The sequence below is a fragment of the Emydura macquarii genome, unplaced genomic scaffold, assembly GCF_026122565.2.
Source record: "Emydura macquarii macquarii isolate MOO-44397 ecotype Brisbane River unplaced genomic scaffold, CSIRO-AGI_Emac_v2 contig_3470, whole genome shotgun sequence".
Lineage (NCBI taxonomy): Eukaryota > Metazoa > Chordata > Testudines > Chelidae > Emydura > Emydura macquarii.
The window spans coordinates 3,379,551-3,400,001 of record NW_027133607.1 but is presented as its reverse complement, the minus strand read 5'-3'; the positions used below and the strand labels follow the sequence as shown (position 1 = coordinate 3,400,001).

Sequence of the window (20,451 nt, the reverse complement as noted above, 5' to 3'; positions counted from 1 at the left end):
AAGCCCTTATGACCCCTAAAATGAACTGGCTGTTTTAAATAATGCACTATGTCTTCCTAATATGCCACATCACTGTGCTTCCTTATTAGCCCTCTCTCTAGCTTTCAGTAATTCCTGATCATCTCTTTTTATTTCCAAATTACTGTGTTTTAATCAGATGAAGAGGATCTTTGCTCCAGAAAGGTATACGCCACAGGCACTAAAAGTTGTGGCTTTCGTAAACCAATCGTAGTTTGTCTTCACTTACGAAGTATATAGAACTGGGAAACAGACACTGACCTGAAGTTTTGGATATTTTAATTCTTTGTTTGGCTGGTTGCCTGGGTACACCTAGAAGTGGGGAAGAGAAAGCAGCCAGAGTTATGGGTAAAATAGCAGAATAAACAATGTCACCCCAATGGTCCCAAAACTCTGTTCAGCAAAATTATGGGGTTTGCCCAAGGACATGCATTGAGTCATTAGGATTATAATCCCAGCCTCCTGCTTCCCAGTCCTGTGCTTTAACCACTAGACAATCTTTTCTAATGAAATCAATTTTGAGTGGATGCCCGTTTTGAAGGAATGTGACCAATTATTATAGTTATTTTGTTTGTACCTGGTGGTGCTTTGTGTCCTTGCAGACTCTGCATTCTTTCCCCAATGCCCTCAGTAGAAGGGCTGGCACGAACCTCCTCAGGCTGGGCTGCCTGTAACTCCTTCATCTTCAGGGAGGTGAAGGGGGTGATGAAGTTGTAGGTCAGGGCCAAGGATTTGGCTTTATCCATCAAGTATTCCCTCTCCTCGGTGTCATCGCTCTTCAGCCAGGAGGTCAGCAGCTCCTTGATGGTGAGATAGCTCCAGGCCCTTTCAATATAATTCTGAGCCTCCATGCCATCCTCCATGCCAGGGGAGCCCCTGATGTCATTCTTGCTTGGGACGTCTATGGCTACGTCGGTTTTCAGGAGGATGTATTTGTTGGCGTTGCTGGCCGTCACCTCCACATGGAGGCTGTCCGAGTCGTGCTTGATGAGCTTCCCGGCAATGACAATTTCAGACCCATTGAAGTAGTTGGGGAAAATGTTCTGAGTGACGTGCTCCACGCTGTCTTTGGGGTAGTCGACTCGGATGTCGGAGAGAAGAGGCGTCCCTATCTCGTCGTAGAACCTGAAACCAGTCGTATTTCCCACAGGTCAGTGTTTTCAGCCAGATACTCACACACCCGCAGGGGTACACACACGCACGGAGCGCTGAATTTGCATTTGGGGTGGGATAGTCCCCCAAGATAATATCAGCAGGCATGATGGGAGATTGTCTTTCTCTGGTTTTTAAGCTGAGGCTTGACAAAGCCCTGGCTGGGATGATATAGCTGAGGTTAGTCCTGCTTTGAGCAGGGGGTTGGACTAGATGACCTCTGAGGTCCCTTCCAACTCTAATATTCTATGATTCTATGGTTAATTGAGCACGGATCCTGGCCTAGCATCTAGTGGCTGTGTCCCATGTGATCTCCTTGGATACAGGAGGCCTGGAAAGGGGGGACCTCAGCACTAAATTTTTGATGATTCTTTGAAAGTCAAAATAGCTTTCATTAGATCTGGTGATTATACATCCATAATACATCAGCTCTCTTTCAGGACCTACCACATCCCTGGGCATGTCCCCTCTGGGTTGGATTGGATTTTATAAAGGATCCAGACCTGAGTTTATGGCTGCATGATTGCCCTGCAACAACCGATGGCCTGCCTGAGACCGAAAGCTGCCGGGAGAGCACGGCATTCCTTCCCAGGTTTGAGCTTTCTAGTATCAGCCTCCCCTTCTCTTGCAAGGCAGGGCTCACAGAGCCCTGAAGTCAGGTCTTGAAAGATAAATGCACAAAGAACTGGCTTCAACTCTATTTTTGTTGTCAAGCGGCGCTGATTTTTCATGTCTGCACACACGGTCTGTTAAAGAACTGGGACTCCGGACATTTTTATTTTTTTTCTTTATAAAAAGCTTTTCAATTCGCTGTTTTAGAACAGTATTGAACCGACTCTAGTGCCCTCAGTCTAAGAACCTCAAAGCCCTTTCGAAGCATCGATGAATTAGCCCAAAGAGTGCTTTTATTCAACCCATTTCACAGATTACTAAAACAAAGCACAGTGAGACTGCGACTTGCCTGAAGCCACACAGAGGGTTGGTGGTTTTGCTGAGAGTACAACCCAGCAATCCTGACTCCGTTTCACCTGCTCTAACCACTGGACAACATGCCACTATCTTTACAAGCAAGTGTTTTCTATGCTGAGTTGTTGCAGCCCTATAGAGCTCCCGCGGCTTTCAGTGGTTCAGGATCAGACACTGACGCTGCCAGTAAGTGCTGCTGTTCTGCAAAGTTCACCTGCTAAGGCGCAATTTCCATGGGAAAGGTGGTGGATGGGTTTTCACCACGTGTTAAAGTACAGAGGGCAGGCATGTTAAACCTAGCGTAACAGAGCAATCCAACTATGACTAGCGGTGTGCAAGCTCACTCCTACAGATATCTAGACACTAGCAAGTCAAAAAGTAGGAGGCTTTTCCCCCCACGGAAAATTTCATTTATTTGGGGGACATTCAAAGGCCAACAAATTTTGGCCAGAACTGAATGATTTCCATGTGGAAATACTGCTACAATGCCTCATGGGCATTGTAGTTTGGGAATCTCGTGCTCCCATTCTCCTCTACAGGCTTGGCTCACTGGTTGTGCTACATCTCCCACGATGCATCATGGTTTCCTTCTTGAAGAGGGGAAGCAGTGCTATATGAAAACCCATATGTGTATCATGGGAAATGCAATCCGGTCAGGTAGCCCAGCCCATCAAGGAGAACAGGAACAGGAGGCAACCAAAGTATAACTCCCATGAGGCTATGATGCAGCATTTCTAAATACAAATATTTTAGGTTTGAGGTGAAATATTTTTCAATAAAAAACCCAACTCAAAATTTTTCACAGAAAGCAGACCTTTCTTGTGCCTAAGCACTTTCACAGAGTCTAGCATCTATTTAAAAAGACAATGAGTCCTTGTTTCTCCCCTTGCACCCTGGGGCGAAAGGATGTAAGTGTCTCTTATCTCTCCAGCCATCCAGATTTACACACTCACGCAATCTCTCTCTCAGAAGAATTTAAACCAAAGCCTTGCTCTGAAGGGAACCAAAGCTACCATATGATACCCTGTATGATGGGTGGGAGAGTAGAGCTCCCACGTAGCCATCCATTCATGGAAAGAGCTCGACGGCAAGACTTATAAGGGACTAACTGACTTGCGCCGCTCAACCACAGTCAAACCTGTACCAGCCCCAAGCTTTAGAGAGGAGAGATGGGAGTTGAACTCATATCAGCACCCACATTTTGCTAATGGCCCGTATCTTTATAAACAAACTTCCCCCGGAGTTCTGAAATGCAGATCCAACATCTGCAGCTAAAGCCCGTCTCTACTGTGCATTTATTTCAGCTCCCTCCTCCCCAAGCCCATGCCCACAGGGAAGTCCTAGACTCGCCCAGGGCCCCGGCGCACCAAAGGTGAACCTCCACAAACCCTTTCAGTTGTGCAGCTGCGTCCTCCTCCTCCTGGATCCGCCGCATCATGCCGCAGTTCTCCAGCGACATCCTCTCCAGCAGCTTGTAGTCCACGTCGTTGCCAATGCCGAGGGTGAAGAGGCAGAACTTCTCACGGATGGCCTCTTTGGTGTTGCTGAGGATTTTGGAGGACTGCGTCTCCCCGACCGTGGGCCGCCCGTCGGTCAGGAAGACGATCAGGGAGACGCTTCTGGCGTCAACGTCGTTCTGAGCGATGTAATTGTTGAGTAGCTTTGCGCTCGTCAGGACAGCCTCGTTAATGTCAGTGCCTGGGAAGACAGCAAAGTCATGAGCTTATTTGCCCTCCTAAATGCAGTGCTCATGGCTGCTAAGAAAATCTCAACAACCTGAAAACATCTGATACGTTCTACTCATTGTGAGGTCCTTTTCCCTCAAAAACGGTACTTTAAGCAGGCTCTGGTACTCCTTTTATTGGCAGGTTGGTGTCTCTGTCAGTAGGCACCTCTACAAATGCAACATTTGCCCCTCCAGTGACTGCAGTAGAGGGGTGGAAAATGAGGCTAAAGATATTAGAGACAGTCCTGAATCAAAAGCCTGGCTCCATTCCTGAATGTTAGAACTGGGGAATCTAAACCCAGAACCCAAAATGGATTTTTGCCAATGGTCTTGACAATGGGTCCAAAGCAAAGCCCCAGAGACCAACACTCTGAATCTCCTGTATTCAAAATGCGAATCCAAATGTTTATCTTGACATGGTGTTCTGAAACAAAGCAGAAAAAAAAATCCCACACGCTTGCCAGGATCCTTTTAAACCCTAACTCAGCAAAATAGCATCGAATGCTGAAAGCAATGATTTTTTCCCAAAAAATATTTTGCAATAAAGGGCTCATTTGGGGGTAGGTAGGCGGGAGCATGAATACTGATGTGACGACACCCAGCCAAGCTCCGTTTGCTAAACAAGGCATGCTAAAGAAGCAAAACAAACTTGTACACTCGCTGAGCTGGCCAATCAATGCATTTCTCTTTCTCCAACTCCAAACTTTGGCTGGCAGTTAATTATTTCCCTTTGTTTTGGGCAGTAATTAGAGATATTCACTCAATACAGGCTCAGTTTACATGGTTCTCCTACAACACCTCTAGGATAGCATGCTTTGGTTATAGTCCCATCTTTGGTTATGGTTTAGCAGGACAAGTCTCCCAGTCTCTTCCTAAACTCTTTAGCTAGTAGCACAGGCAGTAGTGTGCAGCAGACCACCCTGTTTGCTCACTTTTCCTTTGGAGGGCTTCACTTAGAATGAATGCTCATCGTTTAAGGCAATGAGGAAAAGCAGGGAAGCCCTTGCAGATCTTTGGCCAGCTGGAGTCTCTTGCCTTCCTAAGAATTTGCAGAGATCATTTTACAGGGCTTTGTGCAGGTAATTTGGTGCTTAGATGTTAAACTGATGGGTTCCCCAAGAAGTACGTTAGGTTACTGGAGTTCCCAAACATATTTATACTGTGGACCACAACTTAACACAGAGATCATTGCACCAAATATCTCCCCTTCTATCACAATTAGATCATTATTATTATTCTTTGTTTATTGTGTTACCGTAGTACTAGGATCCCCCTAGTCATGGATCAGGACCCCACTGTGCTAGGCGCTGTACAAACACAGAAGTCACACAGCAAGTCAAACACAGACCAAACAGCCACTTTCCCTCCCATTTGCAATCCCTGCGGCAGCTCCTGCAACTGCTTGCATGCTAAAGTAATTAGGAAAGTCTTGAATGTATCTCCAGCTGTCTCTGAATGTTGCTTAGCAGCTGGAAACAAGGTGAAGGAGCCAGCACCGTGTCCAGCCAACTCTATGTAGGCCATAGTTTGAAAACTGCTAGCTTAAATAGTTGGGAAGCTTGTGTGATGAGAAAAGTCAGAGGGTGAGATTTTCACATATGTTCAGCACTGGGCTAAATCTGCAACCACTGAAATGAGCAGCAAAGTTCCCATTAACTCCAGCGGCATCAAAGCAAGGACAATGCTGGCAACGCTTTTGATAATTCCACCGGGTGTTCCCTGGAGAGATCTGAACGGTCTCAGGAGGGTCTCCATATCCTACCTCCAGTAGGTGACATGTTATGGATGTACTTCTTGGCATCTCTTATATTGTTTGGAGTCACAGGCACCAGCTGGTCCTGTTGCCAGACCTTGATTCGGTTATTAAAACCAATAATATTGAAGTGGTCCTCTGGCCTTAGGTCCCCGAGAATGGTGAAGAGAGCATCTTTGGTCTGAAAGAAAGAAAGAAAGAAAAAAAGAAAGAAAGAAAGTCAAAATCTCACTGCTTTAATGACAAGGGCCTAGATCCTCAATGATTCCAATGGGAGTTAGGCACCTAAATACCTTTGAGGATCTGGACCAGTGAGCTTAACTCCCCAGATGATTGTTATTTGTATTACGGTAGCAGCTAGAGGCCAGGGTCCCATTGTGCTAGGTGCTAGACAAATATATAATGAAAATACAGTCCCTGCCCAAAAAGGCTTGCAATCTAAGTCTAAGATGAGAGACAATATTTGGATACAGCAGGCAGACAGGGGAGCACGAGGGAACGGTTACGAGCAGTGGGACAGGGGCTATAGCAGACCAGGTGCCTAACCATTGTCAAGTCTTTTTTAGGCATACGTGGGATTTAAGGAAGATTTAGGGGAGGAGAGTGGTTTTGCATATGGGGCAGCCTAGCAGAATGCATGAAGGTGCCTGTCCAGAAGAATGACAAATGGGGTAATTCAGGGCGATAGGAATCAAATATATTTCCAGACCTGGGGGCTTCATACAGAGAAAACTTGGAGAAGGGCACAAACACTCCATCAAGCTGTGTGTCCAATATTCCTATTCTGCACTGACGCGGATGACTTAATTGCAAACAAATTACCCTCTGCAATGAAATCTCTAGTCATCCCTCCAGATGGTGATTTGTGGTCTGATCCAAGGCCCATTTGAAATCAGTGGGACTCTTTCCATCAACTTCAATATGCTTTGGATCAGACTATGGGTGCCCCGAGCACCTCCCTAACGATCTGCATCCAATTGGTAAACCCTTTCCAAATTTTATTTTGATGATTTCTCTCTCTATTTCCCCTCTGTACAATCTGGCAACAGCTGAGATTTAATCCCATGTTATGTTTCTGCAGAAAGCATTCCATGCCTGTTTCAGATCCAACAGAACTAATATAGCCACAGACAGCAATCAGATGGTGCCCTTGTATTTGAGCGGTGATGGGAAGTTCAGATTTAGGGTTTGGTCCGCATAAGCACCCAAGAATTTGATAGTTTTCCTAGGCCTTTGAGACCATCTCTCCCTGGCAGCGTGTGCTAGACATATCCTACTTCCTGGAGTGTCTTGCTGGAGTGAGAGCAATAAGGGAAGCCTAATGGTGGTTGTTAGAAGAATAAAGGCAGGGCAGAAGCTCGTATCACTGGGGACGCTGCAGTCCCACATTTTGCTCTAGGGTTTAATCTCTTCTTTTATACAGGCCTTTTCATCCTCAAAGCACTTTGAGAATGTTAGCTAACGCTAACACCCCTGAGGGGGTAAGTTAGTGTTACCATCCCCTTTTTACAGATGGGGAAACTGAGGCTCAGAGAGATTACTTGATTTGGCCTATAGCCTACAGCAAGTCACCATCAGGACTGGGAACAGTACTCAAGAGTTCCCAGCTGTCAGTCGAGTAGGCAACACCGCCTCTCATTTATACACGGAAGAGGTAGGGCAGTGAGACCCAGTGGAGGTGTGACCGGGTCCTACTGCATCATAATGACAGAGTAGTTGGCCATTTGCTCCTAAACAATGGTATATAAGTGGATGGAGAAGATAGAGGAGAGTGTGGGTAGGTTGCCATGCCAACTTCTAGAGAGGAAACTTGTGCTGGAGGGGTGGGGGGACAAGGCAGACAGGTTAGGAGGCTATAGACCTTCGCACCTGTACATTGCCGATATAGATGGGAGAAAGACAGGAACCACCAGACTTTGGAGCTGGGACTTGAAGTTGGGCAGGGGGGGTGACTTTTGTGTCAGGATGTGCCTTTCCCCATCCTTGTGGAAACCTGCCCAAATCTGGCTTAAGTATAAACCTTTGAAAACTCACAGCTTGCACTTGCTCAGTAGAGACTCCTTAGAGCTTCGCAGAAAAATCTCTCTGAAGATTATTTCTGCAATGAGTGTGTTCCAGCCCAGGGCTGCAGGGGGCTGAGCAGAACTTTCCCTGCAATGGCAGCTCTGGGTTGTTATGGGCTGGGTGGGGATTGGGCACCAGGATTGAGAGGAGGGCACCTTTCTCTCCTGTTCTCTTACTGCCCCCCATTTATGCCCAGGCAGTGAGGAGGTGGTTGATTTCAATGCAGAGGAGCAAGAGCGTTACATCTAAGGGAGCGCGGGGAGTCCACTGGGATAAGGAGCTTGGGATTGGAGGCTGGGGGGACCAAGGAGACTGTGCCTGGGAACCAGTAGGATGGGGGGAAAGAAGTGAGTGGAGAAAGGAAGATAGATCTGACAAGGAGCCAGGTTTGCGATGGAAAACTGGGACTAACGGCACACAAAAAAATCATGTGACAATGTAATTAAAGAGTGTATCATCATGTACACACACACAAGGCATAACAGAGCATAATTAAAGACTGTATCATAATGAATACACACAAAGGGGGCCGAATGACACCTTTGGCCGAATGACACCGAATGGCACCTGTAATTCTGGCATTTCCCAACTTTTGAATGCTTCTCTTTGCAATCTTAATAATGTTTTTTAAGGTAGTTGTGTGTGTAACATACATTGGTTTGTTTTGATTCCAGAAATGAGCAAAGGGTTAAGGGGGGGAGTCTTATTTAGTGGTTTCCTCCCCTCTTCCCCCTCAAGGTTCTACTTATCACCAGCACAAACTAAGGACTCAGTCCTGCCCTTATTGGGTACCCTCAACTCACACTGAAGCTGACGGGAATGGAAGATGTTCCACATCTTGGAGGAAAAGGCTGTGCACATGACAGGGCCGGGCTGGAATGAATTGCCCTGATTGTGCTACGCTATGTATTTGCACGGTTCTTTTTATCTTTGAAACCAGACTGCTTTGTCACGGCCGCTGAGGAGGAAATTCCCCTCATGGAAATGAAACTCTATCCTGATGAAATAGCGACATGTGCATTGCAATCCATGTTCCTCTCCCCTATCTGGACCTCGGGAAAGACACTTCCGTGGGAGCATTAAGTCTTTCCCTACACAAGGGTGTATACAAGCCAGGAGCCATCAAGGGGCTACAGATTTTATAAAGGGAAACTGGTCAGTAAGTTTCTACTGCTGGCATCCGTCAGAGACTTTAAATATACTGCACCAAACGGAGAAGCTCTCTCTCTAGGAAGCACCTGATCCTTCTGTTCAGTCATTCCCTGCACTGACTGATGGCTGGAGTGAGAAGGGAGGGCAGGCACGTGTAGCGCTTCTGTGGAAGAGTGTCAGGCAGCCTCCGTGTTTAGGGCACAGTGGCAGGTTTCTGTATTCGGGCCTTGTAAGTCCACAGTCGGAATTTATCTTGAAATGCTCCAGGGAGTCACAGGCATTGCAGTGAGATGCCAGCCCTTCTCTGCACCGAACAGGATCTCTGCACTTCAGATGCTGCCAGGGCCCAGAATGAGTCACTCCACTGCAAGTCACGCCAAAAGGTTCTCAGACGTCTTAGCAAGGCTAACCCTTTGGTTGCCGGGATTTTCCAGCCTGCTAGCCAAACAGATGTTTAGCATGACAATGAGTCACCCGGCATTTCGCCTGGTGTTAATATTTCTAACATGGGAGCACCGAGGAAGCCAGATCAAGAAGCAGGGTCCCATTGTGCTGGGCACTGTACAGCTAAGTAACAAAGAAGGGCTGCCTCTGCCCCAGCAGAGCCACTTGCATGCAACAGGTGGAGAAGACAAGGAGTGACTGGGAAGGGGAAGTCACAATAAAATAGAGTTTAGCAAAAGTCTTGTTTTCCCGCTTGCCAAGCAGGAGTGATTTGCAGAAATGCAAACTTCCAGCACAGATAAGTTTTTAGGAGGAAGTTAGACGAGGAGAAGGTTGCAGCTTCCTAAATCCTGGTTTTCCCATTCAAGAGAATCAGCATGGGAAAAAGCGAACATGCAGGCGACTGAGGCTGTGTAGCAGGTTAGAATCTGTGCTAGTCTCTTTGCAGCCTCTACGGAGTGAAAAGAAGTGTGTTTGTGACAGCTGCTGACACACCAGGGAACCTCCACAACTAGACACTACATCTTGAGCTGAGGAATTCAGGCTCTGCAGCTGGCATGCTAAAATAGAGAGCCACTGTGTATTGTGGGGAGGATGCATAACGCACCGAGCAGTAGTGATGCTTGCATTAACATTTCTGCAAGGAAGTGCAGAAGCCAGTGTGAGCCACTGGTATGCAGGCGTTCCAAGCTGGGAGGGGAAGTGAGTAGAATTTCCCCTAGGGCCAGGGGAAGCAGGAATCCACTTGCCCGTGTTGAGCTCTATGGCTGAGTTGGTGCTGATCACTGGAGCCTCCCCATGGTTCGGTTATGGAAATCTCAGAGCGCCTTGGTCTGGCATGAATATTAAGAAAACCCCATTTGCAATGGTGCTCACCAAAATATAACTGCTAATAATGATTGTTTTTACAGCGTGCCTTTGTCTCGTGGATCTCAAAGCACTTTAAAAGCGTCGATCAGTCACAGCACTCCTGCGAGGTAGGGATTTCACAGAGGAGGAAACTGAGGCACAGTGAGATTAACTAACTACCTAACTGGGCACAAAGTGAGTCATTGGCAGCGCTGGGAAAAGAACCCAGGAATCCTGACTATCTAATCTCACATTTTGCTAGAGGACCAACCACGCCAGCCCCACATTTTAACCACCAGCCAACACCACATCCTCCCATGTGCTTCACAGGCAGCCGTTGCCCTCAGAGAGCGGGTGTGCATCCAGGGTCCCTTCCTCTTCTATTTACAAGAGCATGCTGGAGTGACGCAGGCCTTAGGAACACCCAGCAGGGTCCGTCGGAAAAGCCCGGTAACTTGAGCGCGAAATGCTTCGTGCCTCAATGCTGACACAGACATTCCCAGGGTCTGACGGGACGGCATCAGAGCAGCTGGGGAACCTTTTCCAAGTGGAACGGCGCCCCCGGTGACATTTATGCCACAATCCCTCGGTTGTTGTGCAGGGCAGGCCCAAGGGAAAGCGTGGACGTCACGCACATGAAATGAAAGTCAAGCTGCTCAGAGGGAGACAATGCTTGGTTGTTAGTTTTCCCTAGCCGGGCTGCACGCTGAAGCGCCTATTAATTACCTCATTAAAATGCCCGTTCTCAGAGCCTTTTCCTTAGCATGCTCACAGATTTTACCTCCTGGGCAGATATTTTAACCACTCCCACGCACCAAGCCTGAGTCACTAAAGTCAAGGGAAGTCTTTCCATCGACTTCAATAGACATTGGATCAGGCCCGGGAGTGAAAACTGACTCACCTCAGCTTCCCTGAAATGAGACACTTAGGCTAGGTCCATACTGCAGTGGCTGGCCCGTGCCAGCCGACTTGGGCTCGCAGGGCTTGGACTGTGGGGCTGTTTCAGTGCTGCGTAGACTGCCAGGTTTGGACTGGAGCCCAAGCTCTGGGACCCTTAAGTGCTAGAGTTCAGGGTCCAGCCCGAGGCCGGAAGTCTGCAGTGCAATGAAACTAAGGTGACCCGATGTCCTGATTTTATCGGGACCGTCCCGATTATTAGGGGCTTTGTCTTATATAAGACCTTACAACCCCCTCATGATTCCCCCCATCCTGATTTTTCACACCTGCTATCTGCCCCCAGCCATGTTCAGCAAGCAAACAGCAGCTTCAGAAGCTCGGCCAGCGGAGAGACCTGCTCACCCAAGAGTGATGCAATAGCCATTGACCAACAGAGACGTACACTGATCAACGGAATGAACTAACTACGCACAGCTCAGCTGAAGGAGGATTAAAGAGCTGGGAGAATCTAGTAACAGCCCACAGATATCTACCAAGGAAGGAGAGAAGTTACACAGTGTGATTCACAGGGATACAACTAGAAGCTGGGGGAGAACACTAAGAAAGGGAGAGTTTTGACTGCAAATCAGGAAAATCTTCCTGACTGTGACTTTAGACTGCAGAATAATCTCCTAAGGCCAAGGTCCCCGAACTGTGGGGTGCAGAAGAACATTCAGGGAGGCATAGCCGGGCCTGGGCCAGCTTCCATGGAGGACGGGGAGGGAGCATCACCCAGCCCTGAGCCTCCAGCTCTGGCTCTCAGCCCCCGGCCCTGACTACAGCCCCCAACTGTGGCTCTGCTCCCAACCTCGGCTAGGAGGGGTGGGGGGTTCGGACAGGGGCAAAGCAGGGCACGGGATAAAAAGTATGGGGACCACTGCCCTAAGAGAAGGGATCACTTCTACTTCGTCTCTAGCGCTTAGGTACTTATATTGCTGCCGTTGCTATAGTAACTGAACAACTCACCATCTTCATGGCATTTATCCTCATAGCACCCCGTGAGGTAGGGCAGTGCTTTTATCCCCATTTGCCGCTGGGAACCAAGGCCCAGAGACCCTGTTCCTCAAAGATACTGCTCAGCTTTGCGATAAGAACATAAGAACGGCCACACTGGCTCAGCCCAGCCATCTAGCCCAGCTTCCCGTCTTCCGACGGTGGCCAATGCCAGGTGCTTCAGAGGGAATGAGCAGGCCCGGCAATCATTGCATGACCCATCCCCCTTCGCCCATCCCCAGCGTCTGGCAAACAGCAGCTAAGGACACTTCAGAGCATGCCTCACTCTAGACAGACCACTGCCTAGGAGAGTCCACAGCCCCGCGTGAGGCCCCCAGGCATTATGCACCTAAGAAAGGGCGCCTCAGAAACCAGCCGGCTGAGCAGGGAGCTGTCTCGAAGATAACAAGCAGGGATCCAACATACCCCCAAAGAACCAGGGTTTCAGCAATAGCATCTATCGTGTGAATCCCAGTGTTATGGCCAAGGTTTCAGCAATAGCATCTATCGCGTGAATCCCAACGTTATGGCCAAGTGCTCGGAGCTCAGGAAATGTCCAAGTTAAGGCTGCATGTGTCATGATTATTCCTTATTTTTATTGCATTCGCAAAAGGCCGCAACCCAGGGCAGGATTTACATATGCTGCCGTCCTAGGCAAAATGAAAACGGGCGCCTCTCCCCCCGGCGGAAAAGTTTGAACAGGGGATGTCTTTCTTGTCCATTTCACTGCTCTGCTACAGCAAGAAAGCCAGGGGCAGCTGGAGGGAGCCTGGCTCTGGGAGGGGATGGGGCCAGCGCCAGGCACCAGGACCTGGTGGGAGTTGGGAGGCTGCAGCCCACCTCCTGGCTGGGAGTGGGGACCCGGCGGGAGGTGGGCGGCTGCCCCAGGGTCCCGGCTGTGTGCTGTGACCCTGCGGGAGGCGGGCAGCTGCAGCCCAGCAGCCACCTTTTACTTTTTACCGCCCTAGGCAATTGCCTATTTTGCCTAGTGGTGAGGCTGGGCCTGTCAGGGCCCCAGTGCGCAAGGCACTGTACAAGCAAGAGAGAATCGCTGCTTCAGAGAGCTTGCAATCTAAACAGAGAAGAGGAAGGAAGTATTATCATCATCCTGTTTTACAGCGGGGGAACTGAAGTACGTGGGTATGCCTGCACTGCTTTGTATGCCAAGGTCTGTGAGACCTGGGTTTGTGTTTCCCAGCACACACCTAAGCGTCCACACTGCTGGACCCAGGTCTCACAGCCATGCTAATGCATCCATACTGCACTACACAGACCTTCTGACTCAGGGCTGTGGTTTGATCTGCATCCACGCCGCAGAATGACAGGGCTTGGACCCAAGTCATAGCAGGACCTGGGCTTCGACCCCTACCAGGGTCTTAGGACTGAGTACTTGCTGATCCTAGTCAGACTGATTTGTTGGTGGACAGAAGGGGGCTCAGGCGCAAACCTGAGGAAGAGGCAGGGCTCAGCATACCGTGTAGACATACCCAGAGAGACCAAAGGCCTTGAAGAAGGTCATGCAAAGCTGAGAGTTGAACTCATATAGAGTGAGTCCTACTCTAGGGCTTATCTCACAAGAGTTTCACACCACTCTAGCTCCAGCCCCACCCCCACCTCTCTGACAGACATCACAAGCTAATTCTGAACTCAGACGGCATTTGGCCCAGAACCTTTTAAACCAGGGCTCCTTCTCAGCTTTTGTTGTGTTATTTCCTCATCTACTCCATGTCCCCTCTTAGGAGCAGACAATTTACTCTTTAAAGGAGTCTAAAAGATAGTGGCCTTGATGCCCTGCAGGTCCTGCTAATGAACTGGGCCTCACAGATTCACTATGTAGCCTGGAAGAAGTTACTTTTCTGCCTCAATTTCCCTACCTGCAAAGGCAACTAAGGAAAAGGATGGTCCACTTATTAGAGCACCCACTTGCTACCTAACAGACCTAGGTTCAATTCTCTCCTCTTTTACAGACTTCCTGTATGACGCTGCATAAATTACATAGTCGCTCTGTGCCTCGGTTTCTCCTTTTGTAAAGTGGAAATAATAGCACTTCCCTACATCAGAGGGGCAGTGTGAGGATAAGTGCATTAAAGATTGTGAGGCATTTGGGTACTACAGGAAATGGTGGCCATAGATCCACAAAAGTTAGACTGAGAATGGAGCCGTATCCACCTTACAGAGTTGTTGTGAGGATTACTTCATGTGCCTAAAATGTTTTGAACATGCAAAATACCGTATAAATGCTAAGGATTATTATAGTAACTAGTTCTCAACTCTGCAGCCCTGATTAAATTTGAATCTTAAATGTTTTTGTAAATAGACTTGACGTGAAAAAGTCTTAGGCGAGTTAAAGTCTCTCTCAGGTTTAAAGGTGTCACTCCTGGAGAAGCTGCACTGCAAACAAGGGCGTTCCATAGTTATAAGCCAGAGTAATACAGTGATGAATGAAACCCTAGGTTCTCGTTCTCACTTGATTTGTTTTAAAGGGACTCACTTATTTTTAAAATCCACATCTTAGACTAAAACCCAAGCCCACTTCATGACAGTTTCCATGGAGCTAATAACTAAAAGGTCAATGCCAAGGGAGGAGACGTTTACCCTCTGCCCTCGAAGCATTGCCTAATGTTTCTCTCGCAGACTCAGTCACTCCCCCTGCTTGAAAAATATTCCAAGCCCTCAATCCCTTCCCCCCACGCTCCACAAGACAGCTGTCACAGTGTCGAAAGGAGGTCAGCACTTTAGCAGATGCAGTCAAGTGGATTTCAACATCAATTACTTGTTACTCCACTTAGCGAAAATCAGATGGAGGCCAGGGTGCTTATGCTTTTTATTTCAATTATCCTACAGTCCTTTTCACATGCTGCATGGAGGAAACAATATTTTCTCACGACGTCTGGCTGAATGCTCGTCAGCCTTGCAGTCACTACAATTTTGGCAAGTTTTGAGAACATTATATTTTTGTGCAGTGCCCTGGGGAATGTGATACAGGTCCCACTCTGTGCCCAATCCACAGAAGGCTTGAGTCTGTTGTAGAACAAATAACGCAAGCTGTAGTAACCCATGCTTTTAGCTCTGGAATTCCCTGGTTCAAGATCTAGTGCTTTGGCCAAGATAGCAGCTATTGCACTCGTTTTGAGCAAATTCACAGTCTTGTGCTCTAACCACCAGATAACACTGCCTCAGAGATTTTAAGGCCAGAAGGGATCATCATGATAAACTAGTCTGAGGTGAGTATGTACTGCAGAATGTGTTGTATGTGGCTGTACCCATATATGGTAGCAACCGTTATCTGTACTAAAGTGATGTCTTAGGCCCATACAGATATTAAGTCTCCATTGTGTTAAGCGTTGTACATACATCAGAGAGAATTCCTGCCCCGAAGAGTTTATGATCTACAGAGATTAAGTCTCCATTGTGTTAAACATTGTACATACATCAGAGAGAATCCCTGCACCAAAGAGCTCATGAGCTAGACAGACAGGACAAAAAGTGTGCGAGGAAACAGAAGCGCAGAAAAGGAAAATGACTTGCCCAGGGTCAGACAGCAGATCAGTGTCTGATCTACCAGATCTAGCTCCCATTCCTGTATCCTAACCACTAGATAACACTGTCCCAACTAAGTCAGGACTGCAGAATGGGCCCCAAACTGGTGGACCTGCAGATGGTAGTGGTCAGTGGAGTCTTTGATCTGTCTCCCCACCCTACCAATCACCTGCAGTTTCACTAAAAAGTCTGTCAATGCATTAACTAGCAGCTATGTATTATGGAGCTATGGAACCCAGCCGGCTTTTAGGAGTGCATTGACTGGATGGCATATGGTACATTACTGCCAGCCACAGGGAGAGAAACATTTTGAACAGACATGCAAGGACAGAAAAAGCAAGGACAACACCAGGAGAGATTATGTTTACTTCTTCAGTACTTTTCAAGTCATTCTAGCATGCAAATCCCACTGAGCCAGATCTGGGAACTTCGCTACGTGACGCCGGGTGCGATGCCATCACCCGTGGTCACTCTGCCTGGCGCAACGGTCCTTAGTAGACTATGTGTGGGTGTGTCTGTGCAGTAACACATATTTCCACACCCACTTGGAAGGACAAGCTCAAACTGCAGCACGTCATGGCTTATTCCAGAGTCAAAAACATTCCCCGACTAAAAACGTTAAAACATCTTCCAGTTGCTTGTTTCCTTACACAGGTTCCATGTCTGTCCTGTTTTAAGCCCCAGGGATGCACCTGAAAACATGCTGAGTGTTTCTAAACTGATTCCAGAATAGATGATCATAGCCTGCCTACATTCAGCCAATCTACAAGGAAGATATTCTTCACTGCCTACTTTAAACTGTTATGAAGTGCTGCTGTTTGCTGTCAAACAGCTGCCACTTTCCACCCACCCCAGAGGTGGCTGCATGTGGCTGGTGGGTGAAGCAATTCCTTTATGGCTATAGTTCATAAGGCATTAGACATGACCAGTGTTGAGAGGACCTGAAGACGTCTTGCGTAAATGCACTGGTTGGCAAAACTTTGCACAATAAAAGCCTCATTTTTCAGAGAGAGAGGTCAATAGCCCTTCACTAGTACGTGTGTTCTTCCCTCCTCATGATGTACTAACTAAAGGCTTGATCCAAAGTCCACTGAAGTCTATGAAAAGACTTTCACGTTGACTTCACTGGGTTTTGGGTCAGGCCCCAAAAGCATTTCAGTTTCAAAACCTGCACCACCCTTGCTTCCTATGTACTCTGAGCCCAATTCAAAGAGTTAACATTGACATACAAAGCCCTCTGTGGTCTGGATTCTACATGAAAGGCAGTGTCTCCCCTTCATCAACATAGCTGAGATTAGCTTCTGATAGTTGACCTGCCAGAGGTATCCAGAGCTTGCATTCACTTCCCTGCCTGGTCTGATTTAGCCTCAATTTTATTGGGTTCAGGATGTTGTGGAAGACATCTGCCTAATGAGCTTCTTGCACCTTCCTCTGAAGCCTCTTGTGCTGGTCACAGTCAGAGACAGGAGACTGGACTACATCAGTTTGACTGGTGTTATGTTTCCTATGACTCACCCATCTTTTCATCTAATGGGAGTGATGGAGGTGACTCTATTGTACTCTGTTCCAGGGTGGGAGGCCTCTGCATTGACAAACAACGCTGGGCATATTGTATAAAATTTCTCTACGTTTATCCAGATGGTTGGGCAGACACATTTTGTAAACCTCCAGATAAAACCCAAAAAAGCTGGCGGCTGTTCACACAGTAGCTTTGGAAATCACTGAAGGCTGCAGTTAGGATTAGTATTTTGCTCAGTGCTTCCTTGGCAGTTTAAGGTAGTTTTTCTGGAGAGCAACCACCATTCGGATTAGCACTCAAAAAGCCTACAGCCAGTTCTTCAGCAGCACAGGGAGTTGCTTTTGGGAGGGCAGGGGAGAGGGAGCTGTCAAACATCCTGGTGGTTGCTGGCATTCGGAATCCCTGCAATCAACAGAGCCGTGTATCACCACCCTGAAACTACTCACAAAAGGGCTGGGTGTCAAGGCATAGACAGGCAGAGAAATGTGTATACAAGGTGCTCAGACCTCTCTGAGAATGTGAACAGTGACAAAAGCAAATACACCCTAGCAATACTCAGCAAACCCAGTGAGATCTGAGTCCCTGGGAACCAGGATCTCATTCTCAGATCATTCTAAAAGTTTGGTCAGAGAGCTGAACTGAAGCTTAAAAACTAAAGCCGCCCTAAATGGCTTAGTCTGATCCTTCAGAGCCTTTCCCCTCCTCCCCCCAAATTGCTGTCTATGACGTTGAGTGAGATTGGGGATTCCAGCGTCTCCCATTACATGCAAGAGCATACAGCATTCACACAGGAGCAAAGTGGCGTGAGTACTTCCAGTTAATACCTGTACAGTGCTTGGAGTAAGTGTCTTTACTGGGCCAAAGCCAGAGGTACTCACTCAGGTAAGTGTTAAAGTCAGAGAAAGTTTTGCCTGATGTTTTTAGTCAGTGATTTGACCCTGAATTATAAATTAGGAATGAAATGTCCAGACCAGAGAAATTTCTAGGGTCCTATTGCTGAAGAATGGGAGAATGAGTGGCTGCATAGTACCTCTAAATGTGACCTTGCCAACACCCTCTTATCTTGAAATCAGAGCCCCAGAGGGTATCCTAGTGTGAATGTGGGCTCTCCAAGGGCTGGCGTGGGGTGAGAAATCTTTTTCATCAATCAAAATAAAATCTTGCAAGCCGGATAAACATGCTTTGCCAAAGAAACAGTTCCAGAAATACTGTGTGACTTGCCCTATTTTAAAAAAGACCAGTGTGGAGCTACTCACATTTCAGCCTGACCTATGCTACAATTGTAACTGAGTCAGGGGATCCAGCTCTGTTGTCTCCTGGCCTGGTTACAACACACTTAGAAGCTGTAGTGTAGATGGGAACTCACCATGTTCTCAGAACTAAGCTAAAATCTTGGACAATCTAGGGATTTGATCCAGTTATGGGGATAGGGTCAGACCCCCATCTACACTCCAACTTCTAACTGTATTGTACCCAGCTGAAGGGACAAGAGTGTTGTAATTGGATCCCTTGATTCAGTTTTAGCAAGTGTAGATGTGGCTTTCAATTCAGTCTTCACTAACACAAGACCCATAGGCAGTTGAGGTAGAGTAATTGGATCATGACAACTACACAGAGGTTAGAAAGGAATTGCACCCAGTATACCTCATTGTACCCGTCCCAGCCTTGAAAAAACACCATTGTGCAGCTGACTAGGTACTTTGGGGGAAGGTCTCTGCCTTCCTTTGAATCATTAAGGCCTGGTCTACACTACAGAGATAGGTCGATACAAGGCCGCTTACGTCAATTTAACTATGGAAGCATCCACACTAAAATTTCACTCCTGCTGACGTAACTGCCCCGCTTCATGGACTTAATAACTCCACCTCCACGAGAGGCGTCAAGTCAGTGTCGATATAGTTAGGTCAATGCAGTGTCAGTATAGACACTGAGTGGCTTACGTTGACTGTTGCTGGCTTTCAGGAGCCGTCCCACAATGCCCCACACTGCCAGTCAAATTGATACAAGATTTCCTGGTGAGGGAGCACACCTCCGACACCAGAGGCACAGTGTAGACACGCACAAGCGACGTCATTACTGCTTAAGTTAGGTCAACTTAAATTTGTAGGGCAGCCCTACGTTTTGGCCACTGCAAGAAGCAGCACATTGATCTTGACAGACTGCCTCTGATCCCGTGTGCTAAACTCATGCTTCCCAATTCTTTGCCGGAATTGCATGGTCCCCGTTTCCTTCGGGCTCATACTTCACGCAGCTCTTCCATTCAGTATGTTCTATCATTTTGCCTTGCAAATGAAGGAACAAAGCTCTTTAGGAAGTAAGCAGCACTTTCCTTGCCAGCATAACAACAATAGCAACCTGTGAGATCTCTAGTGCATGAAGTATTTTACAATCATGTATTCTACTCTGGAATTTCTTTCCTCTCACAAATACCCTGTCTGCCAAGTGCTGCAGGGTGAGTGACGCACACAGGACCAGATCCTCATCTGGTGTAAATCTTCACAGCACCGCTAAAGCTGATTTACGCTATATGAGGATCTGAGCCGAGTTCAGATGCTGTTAGAACCACAGGAGAAAGAAGCAATTGAGGCCTAGCTTCCTGCTGGACTGACACAGTTGAGTAGTGTGAGAAAAATATTTCTTTCACAGAAAGGGGGCCTCCCCTGTTGAGAAGCTGGCTGGTGGCATTAAATGGATTTGGATCCAAATGTCCGGTCTCTTCAAGGACTGTGATACTTGAGAAACAAAAAGGGACAAGAGGAGCTGACTAGTTGGCACTTAGTAAAAAGAAAAGCAGGTGAGCAGAAAAAGAACTCACACACAACTGGACCATACGCATGAGGTCACCTGTAAGAGCTGCACACCACGGGTGAAATCCTGGCCCCATTGAAGTCAATGGGAATTTTGCCAGGGATTTCAATGGGACCAGGATTTCACTCCATCTAGCACAGAGGGTTTCAAAAACCTCCTACATTATTATTACTCGCTATCCTCTTGTTCAGGGTGTTATAAATCACCCCTGTTACAGGGCTTGAGATCAATTGTTCTCCATGTCCACCAAGGCTAGGACAAGAAGTAATCGGATTAATCTGCAACATGGGAGAGTTAGTTTCAATTTTAGGAAATTTTTTCTGACAAAAAGCATCACTAAGTACTGGAATAAGTTACCAAGGGAAGTTGTGGAATCCCCATCATGGGAGGTTTTCTATGAACAAGTTAGATGGACACCTGTCAGAGATTGTCTAGGTCAGTGATATGCAGACCTAAATGGCCCAGGAGGAAAATTAGTGATCAACATTACCCCCAAAGAGCAACAGTGGTGTGAATTCATTGTTTCATTTA

General features: G+C 47.4%; 1 protein-coding gene across 1 annotated transcript in view; it reads right to left on the bottom strand.

Annotated features, from left to right (window-relative positions):
- The window catches only part of ITIH5 (inter-alpha-trypsin inhibitor heavy chain 5), a 55,366-nt gene that overhangs the window by 8,144 nt on the left and 26,771 nt on the right, over window positions 1-20,451 (bottom strand). The window contains exons 8-11 of the mRNA XM_067534955.1: window positions 5,625-5,796; window positions 3,525-3,834; window positions 596-1,143; window positions 280-330 (exon numbers count right to left, since the gene is read on the bottom strand). Coding sequence (XP_067391056.1) covers window positions 280-330; window positions 596-1,143; window positions 3,525-3,834; window positions 5,625-5,796 — 1,081 coding nt within the window. The remainder of the gene's footprint in view (window positions 1-279; window positions 331-595; window positions 1,144-3,524; window positions 3,835-5,624; window positions 5,797-20,451) is intronic.